At 38.0% G+C, this 23,943-nt stretch overlaps 1 protein-coding gene across 1 annotated transcript; it reads right to left on the bottom strand.

Annotated features, from left to right (window-relative positions):
• Positions 1-2,173: 2,173 nt before the first annotated feature.
• On the bottom strand, positions 2,174-23,620 carry LOC131055233 (red chlorophyll catabolite reductase). Its single transcript, XM_057989809.2, has 2 exons — positions 23,033-23,620; positions 2,174-3,044 (listed from the first exon to the last, which is right to left on the bottom strand). The coding sequence occupies exons 1-2, from the start codon at positions 23,396-23,398 to the stop codon at positions 2,430-2,432; spliced, it is 981 nt and encodes a 326-aa protein (XP_057845792.2). The 5' UTR covers positions 23,399-23,620; the 3' UTR covers positions 2,174-2,429.
• Positions 23,621-23,943: the final 323 nt, after the last annotated feature.

The raw sequence follows: 23,943 nt of genomic DNA, 5'->3' as shown, positions 1-23,943 counted from the left end.
AGGTTTTATGTCAAGATGATGAGATATATATACTATGAATGGAACATATTTTAAGCGTTTGAGTTCCCATTTTAATACAACACTACTTACAAGTAAGAGATCATTCTTCAATGTATTTACTGCTTCTAATAAGTTGATTTAAAAAATGTTTTATTTACTATTGTTGATTTGATTTCAAAAAATTCAGATGTAGAGATATGATGGTTTTTTTTTCACTTCCAAGAGTTATTAATGTGTACTAGACAAACTTTATAAAGATCTGACATGGTATTTCATGTATTTTAGAATGAAATATATAAAAGCCGGAAGATTGACCAAAGAATACTTAGCTTTAAGTTAATATTATGGAGGTAGAGAAAAATCAGAAAAATTATATACTTGGTTTTCTTACGAGTGCATAATTTTTCAAGAGGAATATGAATATGTAAATATTTTCAACTTTTGGTGCCACCGAAGTATTTTTTTTGGTCCTGAAAGGCAACCGCATCTATGAGGCCAGCATTGTGTCCATTTACTCCAAACAGTACCTGAACTCAAACGACTGAACCTGGTGATGAAATAGATCTATTCATGGACCAGTTCCTCGTTATTGACTTGGGTTCATGATAGAGCTTACAAGGAGATGAAGCTAGCTGAAAAAGGATGCAGTTGCAATAGAAGAGAACATGATCCTTTTGACAAGGAATATGATTTAGACAGGACTTTTTCATACAATTTATTCTTGATCTTCAAGGTGAATTACAAGTCTAATTTAAAAGATAATGTGCAAAAGATGCATCTCTCAAATATGAGAAGAATCCTGCATTCAGTTTTATATTCAGGACTTCACTTGACAATAATCTGAAGTACAATTTTAGGTGTTTGATAATTTTTTGCATCATTTTACTAGAGAATAGCAGAGCTGCAGCCATTTTTATATCTAAAACTTTCAACAAAGTTACCATTCAGCATTATTTGATCATCGAATCAAAGATTAGATGTTTCAATAGGTTATGACCATAGCCAGGCTTCCTACAAGCATCCCTAATAATGAATTTTATTGGCACGAGTTGAGGAATCCTTAGCATCTATATAGTATCTAAAAGCAATCCACCATATGAAAGCTCAATCTCTCTTGTACTTATACAGTTTTACCACCATGGGCTTTGGAGCTTTATTTAGTTGATGTGCCCATAATTAGGGCCTTCTAAATTTTTTTCACTGAGTCCCATCAAAATGTAAGATATCTTCATATTCAACTGATTATTAAAAAAATGTTAATCAGAGATGGTGCCAAAAAGCCTTGCGATGGATGTTCAATCCACTAGAACATGTAGTAGTCACTATGATAAGAGTTCCCTAAGTCATTTTTCAATTGGTCTTAACAAGTGCAGAAACTCTAGCCTCTATCTAATTGGCTTGAAAGCATTAAACGCAGGTCCCACTTTTTCAGGGTTTTGGTTTAAGTTTCATGTCTCATTTGGCATATTTTAGTTGTCTAAAAATCAATAAAACTGACTATTTGGGCTTTGGTATTTGATGCCGCAGGGCTTGTGTATTTTTCTATTTCTTCTCAAGTTTGACGTGTCTTTTTTTAGAGTGTTTAAAGTCTTTTTTCAATTCTTTGTGGGAAAATGGGAACCAAATTTAAGCTATCATGTCAAACTACAACTGAGCTCTTCATCAATAATAACAAAAATAGTCAAAGTGGTGGTATACAGGTAGGGTATGCAAGTTTCAAACTTTCCATAAAGGATTACTTCGGGTGCAAGTCCTAGGTAGATTTTGGCAGAACGGAAATCCCTTGGACATGACAATCTAGCAAAAGCAGATACTACACAGGCACGTTTTAATGGGAGATTGCTTCAATAATAAATATCAATTACCACTGCCATGAGTAACAATAACAGTTAACATGAGGTTTTACTTTTGACAGTCCATGACATGAGAGAATAAAGGTTCTGGAAAAACTGCGTGTAACATTTAAATCAACATATCTTTTTTATCACCACCATGGATCACGGAATATGAGCCACAATGTGGACCTAAACATCTTCTACACTGTTTTCCAGAAGCTTTATTCTCTCAATATAATCTTAGATAAAATTCACTGGCTGAAATCTAACAAAAAAAATGTCATTTATGAAAAATATCAGAGAAATGACATTATAATTTACAGCAAAATACACTCATATTAAGTAACTTGACCCCACCATGAACTTATTCTTGAAATCATGCATAACCTTCTCAAATACATATACAAGTTTCTCCATTTTTTTATACTGTAGAGACTGCAGTCAGTTCAACACCCTGCTTTTCCATCTATGCTAGACCTACTGTACCCCTAAATCATGTTAATAATTATACACATATTGGCATGGAAATTTTAACTGACTGATTAAGAGAACCCAACTGCAGCCTACATATTTGCCATTTATTTTGGAGAAGATTCAAATACCTTTTCGGAAAGCAGCAACAACACGATCAGTAACATCCTGACCAAACAGTCTGGGCATGTTAGAACTCAGATCAACTTCTACACCCTTTGTTTTGATCATGTTATCTCTTTTCAGGAGGAGATCCTTTTCAAAATCATCCACTGGTCTCCCTCTGGTCAAAATTGCATCCAACCAAATTCTAACCACTTCCTTTGCTGCTGGTTCTACTACATCATTGATAATTTTTTCCATGCCATCAGCTGTGCCCGCAGTTGATTGTAATTCACTGTTAATCTTAACTAGTATTGCAGTAGGTGAAACAATGCTTCGGACATAAAGAGAGGATGAAACATAAGGTTGTGCCTGCTGAGCTTTATACAAGGCTTCCCTTGGTGCATCCAGCTTGGTGTCTTCATAAAACCATTTTAAGTAGTCAGGATCAAGGACTAGATCCTTTCTTGGGAGCAAATCAAGAACAAGAACTAGTGAGCTTTGACCACTCTGAATGAACTCAAAAAGGAGGTGTGGTGCATCTGTTTGAGGATTGACCATGCCTATAATTGTAGCTATGTTTAAAACTCCAAAAGGAGTTTTGCAGTGAAGCCATGAGCCCAGTACAAAGTCAATCTGAGAAGTTGAAATCAAATAAAGATTTATCACTCTACATGAGCTCAATTTTTCAATACAGAATGTGTACGATTGATAGATTTTACCTAACAAAGTAGTGCATCCAAAGTAGAACTTAACGGAAAAATTTAATTGCTATTTTTACTAGGAAGCAAACACTGGTCAAGTTTAGCATGCTGCAACTACTTATGTAAAATATTGTAAACAAAATGCTAATTTAAGAAAAAACGATGAGAATGTCCTTTCATCATCATTTAACAACCAAGTATACAGTCGTGCAATTACACATGAATTTCATTTTCTCTCTAATATCTTTCATAGAAAGCATGCGTACTATGTAATTATTCAAGCAATTCTTAACTGGAATAATTTCATTATTAGTAGCCGACTCTGAAAGGGCATCTTCCTCTATTTGTTATTTGAACAATTCATGATTGCTGTGTGTTCAGATCCCCAATTCATGGATCCTTTTTTCAATAAAGGATAAATATAAAAACATTCAAAAGATGATAATACATCTTGGTCAGTCAAGAAAGAGGAAAACTTTTTCTAAGGCAGGCGTAAAGTTTGAACAAGATAGGCATTACACTGGCCAAAGCCCAAAAGGAACAAAGATGAAAGGATACTTATTCTGGTATACCAGGATACCAACAGCCTAATAAACTATCAAAGAAAGGCAAAAAAGGATAATATTTGTCTATACAAAAGTTTCCTATTTCAATGGAATAGTAGGAGCTAAAAATGTAAAAAGGATGGATTTGACAAATGTTGAAAAACTCTCCAAAAACTCTTTTGACTCACGAGTACTCTCGAGTTGAAATGTGAGGGGAGCTACTCACCCAAAAACTCTCCAACGAGGTTTTGAAAAACTTGCAGCGATTTTTTTCAATAAAACTCACAAATAAATGCAAAAATCATGAGTTTTGTATTAAAAACTTGTCCAAGTTCATATAATTTATTTTTTCTTGCTTGCAGTTAAAAAAGCACGGTTTTCATTTGTGGTAAAGGTTTCAAAGGCCTTAATTTGCTGCCCCTTGACCCCGTTGGGGATGTTGCCCCAAAACCCTTACAAGGGGCGCTGCCCCTTGACCCCGTTGGGGCTGTTGCCCCCAAACCCCCATGAGGGGCACTACCCATCAACCTTATTGAGGTCTCCACTCCCAAATTCCCATTAGTTATTGGAATCTGTCAAATAAAAAAATTGATTACAATGAGGGGGTGACGGGGAATTGGGATATAACTCCTGAGTGTGTCTACCTAGACATTCTTATTGCACACTTGCCAAAAATCTATTTAGATGAGGCAACTTCTACAAATGACATGGCTAGTGAAAGTAGCATTATAACTCATTTAGAGTTGAACTTGATTTTTTGTCTATGGTATGTATTAAATTCTAATCTTGATTTATATATGATGGAAATTAGTAATATGCTCAACAAATTTAGTAATATGTGTATTTTTTTAAGAATATTTTTGAACCTATAAAATGTTTGATAAAATTGCCGAGTTTTTCCCAAGTTTTTGCTGAGTTATTGCTGAGTTTTTCCCAAGTTTTCCCAAGTTCTGAGTTTTCAAATTTTTGGGCCTGCCAAGTTATTGCCGAGCCTGAGTTTTTCAGTTATAGATTTGGCATTTTTCGAGGTCTTTAGACGAGCTGATTATGCCAACAGGCCCATTGTCTCCACATGCATTGTAAAAGATGATATGATTGTTAGTTTGCATCATTTTGACTTGTTGGGAGCAAGTGGGCAAGCTTGAATCCTTGGAATTGCAGCAGGCATAGTATCATTAACTTCTCCACCTTGTCCTTTGTTTGCTTGAAACAGATTTACAGAGTGATATTGGTCCCTTGCCATGCATTCCTCTTCAACCCTATGATTAGCAGCCATGGAAAACCAGTGAACCACGGGGATGTGTTCCCCCCCGAAACCCCCATGTTTCCGAGATGGGGATGTCTCCAGGATGCGGGGACAGGGACAGGGCATCCCCCGCCATCCCACCACCACCACTAGGACATCCGAAGACGCCGAGAACATCCAAATGTCTCCAGGAGTCCTAGGAGTCTCCTGGCCATTTTGGGGATGCCCAGAAGTCTCCCATACCCCCCACTTAGAAATTTGAACCCTAAGCAAAAATGGTGGAAAGTTTGTGAAAATGGCATCCTTGTTTTCAAGCCAATCTCATTCTCTTGATCAGATATATACATGAAATATAACATTTAAGTAACTTTAAGTTATATTTCATGTATATATTGGCAGGATGTTTGAGAGTGGTTTCAAATCTCTAGGAGTTATAATGGAGATTCTAGGTTTTAGAAGATTTTAAAAAAATTTGACTTAGTCAAATTTCAGTAGTCAGCAACCTCCTATCAGCATTCTCTCGCTCTCTCTATCTCACTCTCTTTATCTCTCTTGAACTCTAGGCCTATCTCTCTACCTATCACTCTTCCTCTATCCCTTCTCTCTATCTCACTCTCTTCTCTCTCCCGCAAGATCTAGACATACTACTACATCTCTCTCTCTTACCCAGACCCCTGCCAGGGGTGCTACCCTCAACCTCGTTTTGGTGTTGCCCCCAAACCCCCATCAAACTACAATTCTAAAAAAGTAATAAGCCAATGATGAATCATGATCATAAATCTTATTTTCGATATAATACAAATCTCCAATTTAGCAATTTAATTTGTTAAATTTTATTTAGTATTCAAGAAATCTTAGTATTTAGTATTTGCAATTTTTCCATTTTACTAATTTGCCAAAGTTTCATTTGAAATATAATTCTTATACATCTTTTCATAACTAGTTTTACAAGTACTATAGGTATATCAACACTGCCCCCCCGTCACCCCCCCACTGCCGTCCCCAAACTTAGGCCCTTTGTCCCCCCGTCCCCCCATCTCCCCATCCCCAACGGCCGTGGAACACTAGGGAAGACAAGTACTTTTCAATGGTATCAATCCTCTTGGTCTGTTGCTGGAAAACATTGGCTAAATAAATAATGCAGTTCCTCGGATTAGAGTCAGTTCTTTTGGACCCCATATATTATCACTCAAGATTTTGAGTCTTCCACACATGACATTAAGGGCTAAATGAGGGATGTACCCTTGCTCATACTCGCACTCAATGTCCCGACTTTGATGGCAACCTTGGAATACAAAGGGAGTCAGTTGGCTTTGAATCTGGATGACATCAGTATTCTCTTGAGGCTGGTTGAGCCAATGGATCTCTCCAGTGACATGATCAACTATTTTCTATATGAATTCAAACTGTGAACTGCATCAATACTTTGAATGCAGATTTGAAGGCCAATTAACAAGAGTGGAATAGATAAGGAAAGAGAATCTAAAAAGCATACAGAGTAAGGAAATGAAAACAGAAATGGGAAATGGTCAAATGTATAGGTTGGGGGTTCTGGACTAGAGAGGTGAACACAAATTAATGGATACAAAATGTTGGAGGTGACATTAGAATACGTAGAGGACCTAACAAATGGAAAATGGATATTTACAAATAATGTCAGGCTTACATATTTCCATGAGTGCAGTATAGAGGCAAGCATATAAAGTTCAAACATGGTAAGTCATAAATAAAATTTATTTTGTGTATTTTTAAATAACTACTAATAAGTAAACAGAAAATTAGGGAAAATGTTAGAGTAATGACTACTTATTGAGATCATTTTGAGACAGCTAACAGGTATGATGATCAAATTGCAGAAAAATGAATAATTAAGTCATTAGCCATAACTATAATAATAATTAATCATAAAAGGCTTAGGGGTACTTGCTTAACTGAATTTTGTGTTTAATTTCTATCAGAAGCCTCTCTAATTACCTACAGTATGTTGATCAATAGTCTTATAAACCAAAAGATCTGCTGCTTTTTTTAATTTTCTCCTATGACGATGGATGCTATTGATTAAATACATGAAATTTCCACAATCCGGGGTAAATTAGCTTGTTAATTTCTGGATTTGCCCATATAAACAACTTTTTCATTAAATAAATGTTTTGGATCATACTCCATGATCCATCATTAGGATGATCTGGCTAGAGAAGAGAAATGATGTGAATAGTAGGTCTGAAAGACTATATAGATGGAGGAAAGAGGTGGCACAGAACTTAAGGGAACCTAAGAGAAATTAACTTCCTTCCCAACCTGATCCTTCTTCAACTTTGCTAGTTCTGCTTTCATCCTTTTGTTCTTGGCTACTTGCTCCCTCACTATCCTAGCCAATTCCACATTGGTGACTCTAGAGGGTATCTCTTCTTCATCTTGTCCCTTTGTTCTATCTCCCATGGTTCAAACTCTTCCCAAGTTCTTCTAGTGCTCTGATACCACCTGATGCAAAGGTCGGCAGCAGTAGGGTGATAAACCCACACACACACCTCTAGTCTTCTCTTTCCGATTATGTTTCACACCTCAACGGTGAAATCAACTTCTCACCACTAACCGGGTTGACACACACTCCTATCCACTTCCTAAGACCTATCAAGATCTTCCACAATGCTCATTTGAAACACAAGACAAGTATTGGTTTTTGAGGACTAGACAAGCCCATCGGTATAGGTCTACCGGTACAAGTTTCACAGTTTTACCGTTACCAGTTTTACAGACTTACCAGTACAAGTTCACCGGCTAGTAGCCCAATTTCACTGTCTTTTGGGACTTTTCTCCAAATAACACCAAACAACACTTACCCAAATTTAGGTTTCAGACACCCTTTTGGGATCACTATCAGATTCGAAAAGATTGGATTTTCCACCCTATTCCTGCACTCTTCAACACCTACTTGGTTACAGGCCTAATTGATCAGGTTAGACCGGTCACACAAAAGAGGAATGGAGAATGGGATCACAAGAAGGTTCCAACTTTTCGAGAAGTTTCTCCTATATTCAAATACCCAATTTCAGCACTTCAACTCATCTTCTCATCATTGTTCATTGTCTATTCAAAGAAACTCGTCTAATCTAATCTAAACCCTCAACCCGTTTAGACTAGGGCTTGGTGGCACTGTACCAACCAACTCCTCTAACCTCGCCCCTCTGGAATCTCAAAATACACATCCCTAACTAGAATTCTACCCATGGCCATCGGATCCCAATGAGTAGACTGCAAGTTAGGGTCCTACTTGCATTATAACCCTTGAAAATGGAGGGTTTCAACCTGCAGAAATTAAACGTTTGTAACTTCTACTAAACTCTACTTTGAGAGGTTAGACCTGGCGCATTAGAAAGGCATTTCAGAGTTACTCCTAACCAAATCAAAACTTCATCAGAAATTCTCACAATCTGTACGAATCGTATGGAAAATCTCTGTATGGCGAAATCAAATTTGTCATATTCGCTTTCTCCACCAAACTTTACAAAACCTTTTTTTACATGCCTTCCTATGGCTGTCCACATATATATAAACCTCTTCCAACGTCCATAACCAACTTTTGAATAGTTAGGACCATTGGAGAAGTAGTTGTCATCTACCGGCAACTTTGAAAAGTTGCTTGACAACAAATGCAACATTTTGCAATTTTGCAATTTTAGAACAGCACAGGTTATTAACTACCCAGACCTTATGGAAACACAACCAAGGTCATTATTTACTCCAACACCTAAGACAACATCCTAGACATACTAACTTTGACAAAATCTAAATTCCAAGCCTTCATGGCCTAATAGACCTCTAGGTTTATATGCTCACCTGAGAGATTATTGACCATACAAAATAGGCATTCAGTTACATCAAGGTTGATCATTGATCCAACCCACAATTACAACATAAATGAACCAATAGACAACACCATATGCTTGAAAATTAGCTGTGAAATGAAATGTGCTCTGCACCACGTTTAAGTTAGGGTGGTGATATGATTTCAAATCCTATAATATCTAAAATGCATCTAGGTTAGTAATTCCTCCTTAAGAGTATTTAAGATTACTAAAACCCTAGGCGTAAGTATAAACCCTATACTTGTCTATAATCTGAAATTATCATCTAATCAAATTAATTGCATTTTTAAGCATGCTTAGATGATCAAAATATAATGAAAGAAGCATCCTATGATTAAAACCAAATAAAATTAGTGAGCCTAAAGCTGTACCCGCGTCAAATTGGGGTCTGATTTCAATAAAAATGGTCAAATAAAACCTAATTCAGACCTGCAAACAAATTCTAAACTGGCTGGTAACTTCGAATTGGTCTCCACTTTGGCAAAATTGCCCTTGCGTCGATGAACTTTTGGTATCAAATGCTTATGTTTTTCGCCTGATTACTGATGTAAAATTGCTGATCCTATTATTTAATTCGCTGATCTGAAGGTCTTGATCGCTGAAGTTGGGTTCGCCTTTCTAAAATAGATACAATATCGCTGCTTGCGATGGCAAATTCGTTGTCCTTGGATGGCGATTCACTTAGCAAATGGAGGATGTGCTGAGTCTTGACTAAATTTGCCTTCCTTTGATTAAAATCGCTGCCTTTTAACAATGCTAGATCGCTGCATATGAAGGATAGAATCGATGATTGATCAAATGAAATGATCAATCACATCTTTTATAGAGATGTAAGGGCATGACTCTTGATTGAATTAGGCCGACTTGGTCTTTTATTTAATGTTTTGCAATTGAGGTTTTGAGACAAAGGCCGACTTGCTTTACCTTTTCAAATTCAAATAGAAACATTTATTTCTTAGGCAGGCCCCTCTCTTAAGCAAAAGCGCTTTAAATATCATCTCTACCGCCAAATTGGACAAGCTTGAAAAAGTTCGGACTTTCACTAGGGCACTAATTGAGATGGATTGGGTTTCCAAGGGGTCATCGACCGAGATGCTAAGGCAAATCGAACTTTTGTTAGGTCACTGACTGGGCACAAGGAAAGTTTGGACTTTCTGGTACTTTTGTGACCTTTTCACACATCGCCCCATTGCTAATGGTGACCCCCTCTTTTCCTACTTTCCGCGTGTTTAGGTTAGGGTTTTGGCGGCTTAGTGGGCAATTTTGTGTTTCTTGCCCCGAGTCTCAAAGTTTTGGTCATGCCTAGTGTCGCTTAGGGTTTTGAAGTTATAGGATCAAACGCATGAAAATTGAGATTTTTTAAAATGATCCTAGTTTTGTCTAAGTGTAGACCATTTGGAGTGTTAGTGTGTTTTTTAGCATCCTTGTCGGTGATTTTAAGTGCTAAGGTGTTTTTAGACCCTTTGGAGTTGTTTTCTTGCTCCTAGGAAGTTATTCAAGTTGATTTCGCACTTTATCCCGATAGGTTTCCTTGTGTTACACTCCAATTTTTGGTAAATTTGCCCGAGTCCAGTTGAGTTTTATTGAGTTTTGAAGTTTTCTAGTGGTTTTGAGTGGAAAATCATCATTTTTCGGATGAAAATCCATAGTCTAAGGGTTAAAAGGTCAAAATTTCATACTAGAGGTGCTTTTCCCCTCATATTCCTGACTACCCATGGTTTTCCCCACTCAAAATCCAAACTAGACATGGATTTCCCTTGAAATCCATACTTGCCTCCATTTTCCACCACCGTGAATCCATACTAGGGTCCTTTTTCCCCTGGATGCATTAAATTTTGACCAAGTGTCAAGATTTATCCTAACTACCCATGTTTTTCCACTGGGGAGTATGAATGGGATTGCAGATGACGTTTGTGTTGATTCCACACCTGGGTCGATTTTCCACCAGGTCTTTTGGGACAAGTTTTGAGGATTTTTGTGCAGACTCTCAGTTCTGACTCAAGTCAATTTTCCACTGAGAGAGATTTCTAATGTTTTTGAGTCCCGATTTTAATCCAGACTAGGGTCGTTTTTCCACCAAAGGGGTATTTTTGTGTGATGACTTAATTTTAAGTGGAATTTTTCATTCCACGCCTAGATCGATTTTCCCCTAGACCCATTTTATGCACATTTGATGATTTTCAAAGGGATTTTTCTATCCCTACTGCGATTGATTTTCCCCTAAGGGTATATTTTATGATTTTAAGTGATTTTTGTGAGGATTTTTTAATCCTTACTAGGATCGATTTTCCCCAATTGGCCATTTTTGGATAAAAATTGAAATATTTTAATAAAGTGAGCCCCATTTAATTGTTTTTTAAAGAAAGAGAGATTATTCAAAATAAATTAAAAAACAATTAATGATTTGCAATGAGCATTTAATGTTTTCAACCTTCTAGAAGCAAATCAGTTTCACCAAGCAAGTATAAGAACAAGTGTTTTATCCCACATTGCTTGTATGGTGAGATTTGACGATGAAAGCAAGTCCAAAAGGGGAGAGAGACAGCATTATTTTATTATCAAATTTGCCAGGTGTCTCCATGCAAGGGCGATTTTCTCTCTTATTGGCAATTTTTGACGAAGTGTTTTGGTGGAGTGGTTGATTGAAGACTTCCATTTTTTTCCTCCATTTTTCCAAGCTTGGCAATTCACTTGATCACTGCCATTGGAGTTTATTGACTCCATTGTTTTCAGATTTTCGATTTTTGGGAGAGCAATTTTTTTTTCAAGTTTGGCAATTTTTTTGGTGAAGGCGATTTTCTTTGTTGAGGTTTCCACCCTCTAAACTTTGGCGATCTTCCTTGCTCACTTGCTGTTCTCAGACCTAAGTTGGCAGATTGCATTCACATCAAAGACATTTTTCAGATTTGAAGGTGGTGCCATAGTTGGGGGAAGTTCGATTTTGTCTGACAAGTGTTTTGTGACATATTTTGGTGGATTCCTTTCATGCTTGATATTGCATTGCTTCCTACTTGCTGTCATTACCTCGGATCTGAGCCTAAACGCCATTATTGCAGCTAGTTCGACCTCCATTGTTGGTTGATCATCAATTTTCAGACTTATACTTTATTACCTAGCCAACCACAACTTCAACGATTTACACTTGGAGGCATTTTGGGGGCATTTTGGGGATCATTTTCAATCAATTCTCAGACCATTTGAGAGGTGTCACAGGTCTGCAACTTCATTATTGGCTGCTTGTCCTCAGAAATTTAACTTTTACCAGCCATATCTATGTTCCCAAATTTTGATTACTTTCGTCATCATGATTGATTTTCATCAAATTTGTGCATATTTTGAATGATTGCAACATGTTTTGAGAGGTTAACTTATTAGTTGCAGGTTATCTTCAGATTTGTTGGCAGCCATTGTTGACTACGGAAGGTGTCCTCAGACATAATTTTGTGTGAAAACACAATCTTTCACGCCTTTCCTTAGTCACTATTGATCCGGTATACTCCTTTGCACTTTCATTTGCACAAAATTTCTAAGTATAGGGAGGTGTTAATTTCATGAGGGTTTTCATACCCTAACCTTGTCACATTTTGTATTTAAATTGTTGAAATCTACCTAGAGTGTGGATTATTTTCCTGATTTCAATATCCTAATTAGTCTAAATCATCAAGAAGTCAGGAAAATTATTAAGAATATTATATTTTTCCTAAGTTCTAACTTCAAGCTTCGTACAAGTGTGATGTCGAAGTCCGGACTTAAAGAAAGAAGAGAACAACAGAGGATTGTTGAGACTGGATTCTATCCTGAATCCAAGATGTCATCCAAATGGAAGGAGATAAGGGACATGAACATGCATTTCCTGAACCTAAACCTGAACCTGATGCAACAGCGGATGTTCGGAGTTGGAAGCCAGATTCCTTCCCCAGAGTATGTGAACATTATGAAGAGTGGTATTTTTCGAGCCGCTGGATTTCCACAGTCCATACAGTGCAGTGAGCTTATCCTGGAGTGTGCACGATGTTATGATCTTCGCTCCCGAATGATCAAGACTCCCAAGGGCGTTGTCATTGCCTAACTTGCTGAGGATGCGATTGCTGAAGTGTTTGGAATTCCACATGGAGCAGACATGAAGGATGTAACTAAAGAAGAATATGAAGATCTATATACAAAGAAGATGGATGCGTGTAAGACCATGGTGAACAAGGAGTGGATGATCGAGCCTAGGCCTCATCATTCCAAGGCTCCCAAGACACTCATGTGCATAAATTTCAAAGAGGAATATAGTGATTTAGTATTCCCGCTTAACCAAGTGATGGGGATGCCGCAGGGTGCAATATACGATGGATGGATGTTCTATTTCATCCAGGATTGTCTTAGAGGAATGTTGATAAGTTGGTCTAGAATCATAAGTGACAATCTAGACTTTCAACTGAAAAATGTACAGCAGTCCAAGTCATTCGCCATGACTTCCTACTTGGTGTACCTGCTTGCACGGTTTGTTACATACAAAGGACTGATATGCAGAAGTGAAGTCGGGAATGGGCAAGGACAATTCAGGAGTTATGAGTGCTATCCCCAACTGAACATGTATAGAGTTGAAGATTATAAGAGAGTGAATGATGTATTCACAATGTACGTCACGTGGATGCTGCAAGGTGGAATCCACAGGAGGTTGTCCAAGGAGGCAACGGAGCTGATAGAGAAATATGGATCATGGTATATTCAGTTTCCCACTTTCACATACCTCAGGATCCATGGGTTTCAATCCGAACCCTATAGGTTTCCCAGGTATCCTTCTGACAGAATGATCTTGTTGAAGTGGTGAGACAGCTTCTAGAGTTTGATTCCATTCAGGAAGAGAAGCATAGGACAGGCATGACATTCCCTATTTCAGTTGGTAAGACGTTGAAGGTTTGTCGGTCTACCTTGGCCGCCAACACTGCAAGTGAGGAGCTTGCATCCTATCGATTTGCAACCTTCAAGAAAAGAGAAAGATTTGATCTAGATAAGAAAGTTGGAAGGATCAAGGGAGAGAAGTTCATCCACAAGGCAGACATAGAAGATTATTGGGCCAACCTGATGGATGAGCAGGCAGTGAAGAGACGAATGTGGTCCAGGATGTCAGTGGATTTCATGAGGAAGTGTGGACTTTTCCTCATTCCTGATCAGGTGTTAGATGACAAAGATCATACGCATCCACAGTATGAAAATGAAATGAAGAAGGCGATCTTATTGCCTAATTGGTCAGAGTCAGAAGAGATAGATTTAAAGATATTGATGAGAGAGGTCTTGAGTTTCTCCTGTGCATGGGTAGATATTCAGATGAATAAGTTAGTTGATATGGGTGTTTCCTTCACTTATGAAAAGATGAAGCCGAAAGAATCCGCTTTCGAGGATGATCAGAGGACTATCAGTGATGTCAGGATTCATGTAGATGAAGAGAGTCAAGCTCCCAAGAGAAGGAAAAACACACTAGGAGGAGTCAAGGCCAGAGGGAAGAAGATTGAGGAGGTCAAGAAGAAGAAACAAAAGACTATCATTCCTTCACCTATCATTCCTTCACCCCCTCTCAGTGTCTCATCAATTAAGGAAGTTGAAATGACAGAGCAGAACAAGGAGACCCAACAATGTTCCAACACAGTGATACTACCAGAGAATATTCAGGATTTACATGCCACAACGACATCTGCTCAACCAAATGAGAATGATGATCAGTCGGGATCCCCTACTATCAATTTGGAAGTTAGTTTGGGAAATGAGGTATATGATTTGACCAAAAGCAATCCTGATGATGATGATGATGTTATCTCAGCATTGAGAGGGTTTGATTGAGAGATGTGTCTCGATAATGGTATGGAGATATCCGTTATTCCTGATTGGCTGATGAAGAGTATGGAAAAGAGTAAGAAAATGATAGAGGTATAGCCTATTGATAACATTGATGACTACTTAGCTAGGAGCAATAAGGAGAAAGAACCTAAGAGAGTTGAGATCTTGTCGCACATAGCTAGAGATGAGATAGGAATGTGGATTGCGCAGGTGGTTGTTCCTATTGGAGGTGTGACAGTGGACATTGCTACTCCTATGGATTTCCAAATTACTCCAGTTGCCCTTGGTCGTACTACAAGAGAGCAAGAGTTTCAGGAGGTTGGTGATAACCTTAGGGCGATCAGTGCAAGATTGGATAGAGAGATTTAAGAGAAGGAGAAGTACAGAGAAGAGAATATCAGACTTAGAGAGTACATTGTAGGGATAAAGCGTGAGAATCCCACCCTTATTTCCCCTATTGCAGTTGATCATGGACTACATTCACACTATGAGGCAACGAGAGATACACTCTCGGAGGTGGAGAAATGGATTGAAAGTGCAAGTAAACAGGCGGATGATTTCCTTACTCAGTTTGTCCAGGCATATGATAGGACAACAGGGCTCATGTTTAGAATCCAATATTTGGAGGGAGTTTGGGAAAAATTTCGGCCTATCCAGGAGAGGACTATTCCACGCCTCAGTGCTTTGAAGAAGATTCCCAAGTCCACATTGATCAGGGAGAATATTGTGCACAGTGGAGACAAATATGATTTCCATGGTTGGTAGTGTTCATTGGCCATGAAGAGATCGACTTATGAGAACGTGCAGCTGAGTTGTACAGAGATGGAAGGATCAATTCAAGATATTCAATTGAAGATCCTTGCCTCAATTGAGGAGTTATTGGGTGTTGATGTTAGTGATGCTAGTGGTTTACACTTAGCCGAATTAAGAGACAAGATGAAACTTATGTATTTTTGTTAGTTGGACTCTTTGAAGAAGAGTCAAATAGATGATTTGGTCTCTTTGTTGATTCATGTTCATAGTTCGTAGAAGCTCATGCCAGATTGGGAGAACACTTTGGATGCTTGTTCGGATGCATTGGACATGATTGATTTACAGCAAGATACCTTACCTAGCATTTCCATGGAGGAGTTAGATTCTGTATTGGCTAGATTCTTGGAGTATGCTAGGAGAGAGAGAGAGATGCATGGAGGAATCTTCTAGAAGATTCCCTATTTGATGACTAGGTATCTTTCTATTGGGCCATATGTTGGTGGCGCCATTTTTTATGTAAACCCTAATTAGGGCAATTCTAGGGTTTTGTTGGCATGATCTTGGCCCTTGATTTAGTTTTAATCTTGGCCATCCATTTTGTATGAGACTCTATATATACCTCATTGTCTCTCATTTGTAAGAGAGAGTTTTTGTAGAATTGGTATATGCTACAGCTATTTGAATCTAAATCATTGTTCAATTTGTTGGTGATTTTGCTCTTCAAATGTTGTCTTTGCATTCATGGTTCTCAATTCCTCCAAGTTAGATTAGAATTTGTTTTCATGTTTATTAGATTGAGTGAAAGATTTATTGAATATATTTGTGTGGAATCCTTAATCCATACCACTAGTCTCTTGTCGTTGGTAAGTGCACCTTGTGTGGTCAACTGGAAATTTGAGTAAGCTTAACTTTAATTATTATGTGTCTCTTGACAAGCATCAACTTGGATGGTGTCAACGTTTGATGGTACAGTTTGAAAATCCATTAGTATACCTTAGATGATTGCACTAAGCTTGTGTCAATACCTGTTTGTGAGACCTTGCCTAGTTTGATTCCACTAAATTTGTTCATCATTTCCTACATTCCTAGGCATAGAATAGATTTCCTTAACCCTATTCCTTTTGCCCAGTTTTTAGTAAGAATTAAGTCCAGAGCTACAATTGCTAAATCCTAAGTTGTCAGCACAACTATTCCACATATTTCATGATCAAAGAAGATAATTCGAACATTTGTGTAAGTCCCCAAGTGAACACAATAATTCACATCGACCATTGAGTTACCCACTCGTCAAGACCTGACATGTAGAAACCTTGGATTCATTTTAGTTGATCTTACCCTTAGCATCTGAGGTGATTTTGTTCAAGAGAGGGTAAATTACCTTGGTATTTTATTCTGAAATGTTATGTGCATAAAACACACATCAACAAGTACCCACATGACTGGAAAAGTTCGGACTTTCTAGGGGTCATTGACTGAGAAAGTTCAGACTTCCAGGAGGTCGTCAACTAAATCTCCAAACTTGTTGATCTTCCTTAATCTTCATTTCATGCTTAATGCCTTGGATTGATCTTCTTTCATCATTCTCTTAATCATTAACTTCAACATTTTCTTCCATCTTCAGGCGGGGAATTTCATATGGCACTAACTAAGCTTCAAGTAAGGTCGGGTTTTGGACAAGGCACTGACTGTGATCAAAGATAGCTAACCTCACTTCTATTTCATCAAGCATCAAGCATTGACTCCTTGACATGTGCATTTCGCCCAACAAAAAGATCCTCATCTTAGATCGGACCTTGGAGGAGTCACTAATTGAGCAAGGGAGAGATCAGTCTTTGGAGGAGGCATTGACTAGAAAAGTTCGAACATTTGAGGGAACATTGACTGCCAGCTACGAAAATTTGTATTTTTTGGGGGTCACTGACTATGACTTAGCCAAATTTTGAGCAAGAATCACTCACTTTGCCAACTCAAAGGGTTAGTCATTATTTGAGGCCTTCTTTCATAGTATAAGTCTCCATATTGCATCAATGATTTCAATCTCATGATGATCTTCATGCTTGCATTCATTGTCTCTATCTCAGATGATGATGATCAAATGAAATGATCATCACATGTCACTCAAGGCCACGGTGTTGAGAAGCAAATCCACTCAGCTTCATCTCATCTAAAGGATCGAACTAATGCCTAGCCTAACTAAAACCCTAAAAACTAAAGCAAAAGAGGGGGTCCCCATTTGTGATGGGGCGATGTGTGAAATGGTCACAACAAGTCGTATAATTGATATTTTTGAATAAAACTAGAGAGAAAACATAGCAAAAACCAGAATTATATAATGAATTTATTTTGTTTAATCAATTTGAAAAAGGTTAAAACTCTTAGTTATCTATAGTTACACGTTGTCAAGACAGTCACAAAATCATGAGTCCATGGTAGGAAGGTGACATTATGTGTTATGAAACTTACAAGAGTATTATACTCATGATTTTATCATAAGGACATATGAACACGCAGCAATAGCTGAGATCCATGAATTGTGAGTACAAAAAACAGAAGTTCCTTGTCAAATGTATAATTCAATAACTTCGTCGTTAACTGATAATAGAAAGAAATACATGTTTGGTCTTACATCTATATGAATGAGTCAACTATGTGTTAAAACATAGGATGAATGTCATATCCAAGTCGAGTTAGAGGTGTGTGAACACACAATTGCATTTTCCATGGAAGTGTCTATTATATTAAAACTTTGGCCAAAGTGATGCAAAAATCTCTGCTTGCATTTAGTCAGTTCATAGTGTCCCAAATTGCATAATCTAGTCAAATTGGTCATACTTAGTTAGAGGATTATCTAAAGTTGTATGGTCGATTGGGTTATGTAGGGCATAGCACTAGGACTTAGATGGCATTGACTTTGTTGGTTCCCTTTGTCTATACTCTTTGTGAAGGGTAGGGCCACTTCTCGTTGGAAGGTGTGCAGGGGACTGTTGTGTTTTCTATGACATCATGCAACATAGAATAAAATACTAAGTATTCTATCCTCTCTTGAACAAAGACCTCCCAAGTGCTAAACTATGTGATCAAATGGGATAACTCCAAAGTTTCAAATGACGGGTCTTGACATGCTATTGGATAGACTCAGTGATTGTGATGTGATTTGTTGGAATCACAAGGGGAACTTACGTTGATACTTGAATGCTTGAATGCTGCTAAAATGTGGAATTTCACTTAATTTCAAAAAGATAAAGATTGAGGGTTTAAGAAGCTAATCTAATCCTAGGATGTAAGAGACTATGAATGATATTGTGAAATTCTACTAGACTTTTCTTAGTCATGCAAAGCAACAACTCCACAAAGCTAGTGTGATCTTCTAAGGTAATTTTATGATGTTCAAATCACCACCAACGACATAGACACCATCAAGAGGATGTATATCAATGAGCAAGTAGTAATCCAAGTTAAGTTTATAAAGATTTCAGTTGACCATGCAAGATACTTCACAATCAGCGAAATACTAGTAGTATGAACATGCGAATTTCACCATTAATCATCCACAATAGCTTCCATCAATCAAATCAACACCATCTATCATGAGGATATAACAAGAAACCACACAATTATGTAGAAGAAACAACACATTCCACCATAATTCAATGAAAAGGATGTTTATTTACAAGCTTGGCAACAAATTTCACCTTCTCCTCCTACTTCTACTCTAGCTGCTATCTAACAATTGACTATTGACTATTGACTATTAACCTTTACAAATGAGCAGACTATGCCTTATATAGGGAGCTCATAGCAATTCGATGGCTCAGATTGATTCTCAAATCAATGGCCAAGATTACAAGGTAGAAACACTAATTAGGGTTTGTTACACCCATTACATAGCATTTAATGCTTGACCAATGATAAAATTACATTTTATAGGACACATGTCCTTCCTTGAATTTTTAACCAATAGATGATGAGGGCAGGTATATTGAACTTTGTGCCCACATGTGGTAGTTATCCGCCTTGTTGGATAAGTCAGGTGCATTGAATCTAGACGCCTTGGATTGGAATGATGTGTGAAGGTGAGTTAGAGATGATTGGGTGCCACCTCAGCTTGTTGCTTGTAACTCATCACACGTGTTTGTGATTGATTGCTCTTGATCATTTCACTGGTCCTTCTTCATACTTGGGAATTCACCTTGTGATGTCTTACACCTCCCAACCTCGGAATCCTTTATCTTGACTGCTTTTGACCTTCTCCTTGCATTGGTGATTGATCTTCCTTCAAGCAGCTTCCTTGTATCCTTCCACGTGCTGGTAAAGCCTTCTATGTATGTCCTATCACATGTTGTAGTCGAAATGCACTAGTGTATCTTTGTGTTGATCATGTCCTTGCATTTGCTATCATCCTTATGTTGAACTTGAAGTCCTTCGTTTTCTCACATCTGCAAAACGAACAAAGACAGCATCAAACAGATTTTACACATTTTTCTAACTTTCTGATCTGATATGCATTCCTCTTAAGGTGAAATGATGTTCTGATTTTCGCATTCCAAGGTCTAATTTTGCAATGTTTTAAGTCTGATTTTATGTTCTGATCTGAATTGCTTCAAGATCTGTATTTCATTTTCTTGCTCTTAGCCATGGATTCAAAGGGTTATTGACAATATCCTTAGGGAGGTCGGACTTTTGACCCCCAACTGGAAGTGCTCAGCAGCTGATTGGACTTTTGGGCATGCACTGGAAATCATAGCAGTGAGATTGGGCTTTTGGGGTGCTACTGACAGTGCTTGGAGCAGATCGGGGTTTTGGGGTGTCACTGGCAGTGACATCAAGTAGGTTGGGTTTTTCATCCTCAACTGGAAGTGACAACATGTAGGTCGAGGTTTTGATGAGGCACCGACAGTGACCACAAAGTGGTTGGGGTTTTGGTGTGTTACTGGAAGTATTACTGCTTGGTCGGACTTTTAGGGTGTCACTGACAGTGACCATAAGCTGTCATGGATTTTAGGGTGTACTGGAAGTAACATAAGGTGGTCATGGATTTTAGAGTCCACTGACAGTAACATCTTCTTCCCTAATGCTTTGCATTCCTTCATCATCTTGGTCACTTACTTTAAACATTGAAACCCCTCATCTCTCAGCAGCACCAACATTATATCTTTATGTCCTTCACCGGGGTTTCGAGTGCTAATTGGAAGTGCTCAGGCTGGTTGTGGTTTTGTAAGGTCACTGGAAGTCTCCATCAGCAGATCGTGGATTTGACTAGCAACTGGAAATAACCTCAAGCAGGTCGTGGATTTGTCCACCAAGTGGAAGTGACAGCAGCAGGTCGGACTTTTCACCCTCAAGTGGAAATGTTCATGCTTGGTTGTGGGTTTGAAGGGTGAGTGGAAGTGCTCACTAGTTGGTCGTGAATTAAGAGGATCGCAGGAAGTGACTTCCAAAGTGTCAATATCACTTGCTCAATGAATATTTCAATGCGCTTTCACTCAAACTCAGCAAACTTCACCAACCTCAAGAAATATCTTCCTTCAAAACATCAAGTACTTACCTTAACAAGTGCTGATATCGCCAAGAAGGACATGCTCATCCTAGCCGGGCATTTGATAGCCAATTGGAAGTCATCCCAAGGTGGTTAGACTTTTGGAGGGTCACTGGAAGTGGCTCCAAGAAGCTGGTTGGGGATTTGACCCTCAACTGGAAGTGGGGATGAAGCAAGTCGGGGATTTAGGGTGTCACTGGAAGTGACTTGACTTGTCTCTAATTGCTGCTTCTATCACTTACTTCATCCATTTCAAGGGTTCTCCATGCTTCTCATGAAAGTAACCTCATCTCTACAAAGCTTCTTCTTCATTTCTAATGCCCTGACTACCCTCTCACCAAGCATTTCACTTTGTCCGACAGTTCTCCACACTTAGACTCAACCTTCCCATCTTAGAACTTGAAAGCTGCATGGTGATGATCAAATGAAATGATCATCATAAATCATTCATCACTGATGCATTGAAAGCTAAACTGACCTCACCAACTTAAAGAGAGAGACATGACTTGATCACTTCCTGACAACCTAAGGCACTGCATCTCCTCAAGTAAAAGGTTACTACCTAAAGACACTACCAGACGACTAAACTAAGGCAACTAACCTAGAAAGCAAAAAGTGGGGGTTCCCATATGCAATGAGGTGATGTGTGAAAACGTCACAACAGAGACCACCGGTCTGTGGTTGGAGGAAAAGCACTCAGGTGATGCTCTCCCTCTTGCAAATGACTCGCCGAGACTTGTGAAACAGATGTAGGATTCCTAATACGGAAGAATCTATAACACATTCGAATGTAGTTGTAATCATATTGCTTTAATGAAATGTATGTATGTAATGCAAAAGAAAAAGAATGTTATAAAATTCATTGTTGAAATGTTGCACATCTAATTCATTTATGCTTTGTAATGATAGCAGTTTCCATTTTAATATTGTTCATGTTAAACAAAGGAATTATGAAAGACAAAAAAATTCTTATGTGATTTGTTGAAAGTGACTATTTACCTTTCCAGTAAAATCTTAAGTAATTTCAAGCTATGATGGTTGATGATGTTACATGAATGAAGTCTATAAAACCAAAGAAATTGCATGCAATTCCACTAACAGAACCAATCTAACAGTTATTCAATATCAACAACTTACAATTACCATCCTGTCCAATTTTGATATGTTAGGTTTTAATACTTTATATAACTTGCATCAACTGCACAAGATACAAGAACTCACGAATTGGACATTTCCAAAACAATGCCTTCAAATTAAATCATGCAAAGCTTGGCACAATCCTAAGTTTATGATACTCCTATGAGGAATATGAGAAAGAATTGCTAGAAATGTTAGTTGATCTCAACTATCATCATGATACACAGATCCCCGTTAGAATACACTGAAAAGGCATTTATGTGAGATCAAACACGCAACTGGGCTACCTGCTTGCAGAGTAATATTATAACAATATGCAACGTAACAATTGTTGTCTCAATATTCGCATGGAAATTTAATGGTCCCAATAAGGAAAATACTTTTTCCTCTATATATTTAATGTAAAATAGTTATTTCCAATCTTAATAACCTCTCATATTGATAAGAGCACCAAAATTCATAGTTATGAGCTATCAAGCTCTTTCTAAGATCAAATGCCACTACCCAAGTTGCTTAGCAGCCCAAATATTCAACGAAATAAGCTAGAAATAATAACTGCACTAGGTTATGAAAGGGATGAATTTTCAAGGCAAACTAAGATAAGTGCAGCATCAAGCTATGGTATAGCGTCAGCGAGACTTTAACTAAGTGTTAGAAAGGATGATTTCAGGGAATAGACTATGAAGACTTCTCACAAACAACACTACGGTTGCAATCCCCTTGCTATTATCGCTTGCTGAAGGACCTCTACTCCCATTGACCTCTTTTTCATCATGTATGGACTTTAATACAATTTCTTTCTCAGCCCGTCCAATGGTTAGCCATCTCTTAATTCCAATTAGAGTGTGCCAGAGCAATTCGAGACAGATAAACCCTTTTAGTGATGTACAAAATCAATGTTTTTTTGCTGCTTCTTATCAAATGTCATCGGGGGTTCGCAAAATCTTTAAAAAGTCAATCAAATTTATCATGTAAGCTGAGATAAATTTAATAAAGTAGGTTCAAGTTTTGCACCTTGGAACCTTGTGCACCGGATTTGATATTGACAGAGCCTTCACTGTCGACATCGGCATTTTTGAAGGACCTGACATCCGCAGGAGTGCAGCATGGATTTAGTTGAGAATCCAGTTGGGTTTCTATCATCGATGCTACTTCTTCCATCAGCCTTCGTCCACTGTCGCACAAATGTGGAAATTGTACCCATTTATCAGCAGGTTCTGACATGCTTAATTCTCCAGCGACTCCGTTGCATTTGAATTGAGCAGTATGCTTTGTAAGCTTTTTCGCTGCTTTAAGAGAAGTGCCCAGCACAGATATCTTGATTGAATTGGTGGAGAATGGGGATGTTGTTTGCAGCAGAGAAGCAAATGTAAGGGCCATTTTTGTTAATGGGCCAGACAATTAAAAATACCGAAGATAGTATTCACCTTATCCACTTGGATCATCTGTGTGTGCCTGTTTAATTTTGTGGGCCAGGTTTCAAAATTACGTTGAGGGAGGAACCAAGGGTTTATTAGGAGGAATGGTATTTGAAAAGTGGGAGGTTAAAGTTTTAGTTCGAAGGAAGCCCCTTATATAAATATGTGGGTCTTGATTTTGCTAGTAATTTCGGTTGGGAGGATTGGAGAGCAAAATGATTGGAGAGCAAAATGATAATAAGGAGATTGGAAAGCTTTTATGTATGCTTCACAATAAGTGAAGATCAAAAGTTATGGAATTGGAAGATAAAAAAGATATTATTTGGGTTGTGTATTACATTGATGGTGTTGTATGTTTGTGAAGCATGGGGCATTGCATCATTATCAAGATGGAGGCAAATAGAAAGATTACAAAAATATTTCATCACAAACAATTTCAAAATTAAAGTCACAACCTAATATGAGTCGTTTTAGCAGAGGTTGGAGCCTTCTCAATTGAGGCAGCTA

The sequence above is a fragment of the Cryptomeria japonica genome, chromosome 2 (assembly GCF_030272615.1).
Source record: "Cryptomeria japonica chromosome 2, Sugi_1.0, whole genome shotgun sequence".
NCBI classification, from domain to species: Eukaryota; Viridiplantae; Streptophyta; class Pinopsida; order Cupressales; family Cupressaceae; genus Cryptomeria; species Cryptomeria japonica.
The sequence above is the reverse complement of the archived record's forward strand: the minus strand, read 5'-3'. Positions and strand labels throughout refer to the sequence as shown.

What these genes read in the sequence shown, in the direction of transcription:
- LOC131055233 (XM_057989809.2), bottom strand. Translation starts at nt 23,398, where the DNA reads ATGGCCCTTACATTTGCTTCTCTGCTGCAAACAACATCCCCATTCTCC. An exon ending in CCGGTGCACAAGGTTCCAAG is followed by an intron (nt 3,045 to 23,032) that starts GTGCAAAACTTG and finishes TCAACTTCTCAG; the next exon opens with ATTGACTTTGTACTGGGCTC.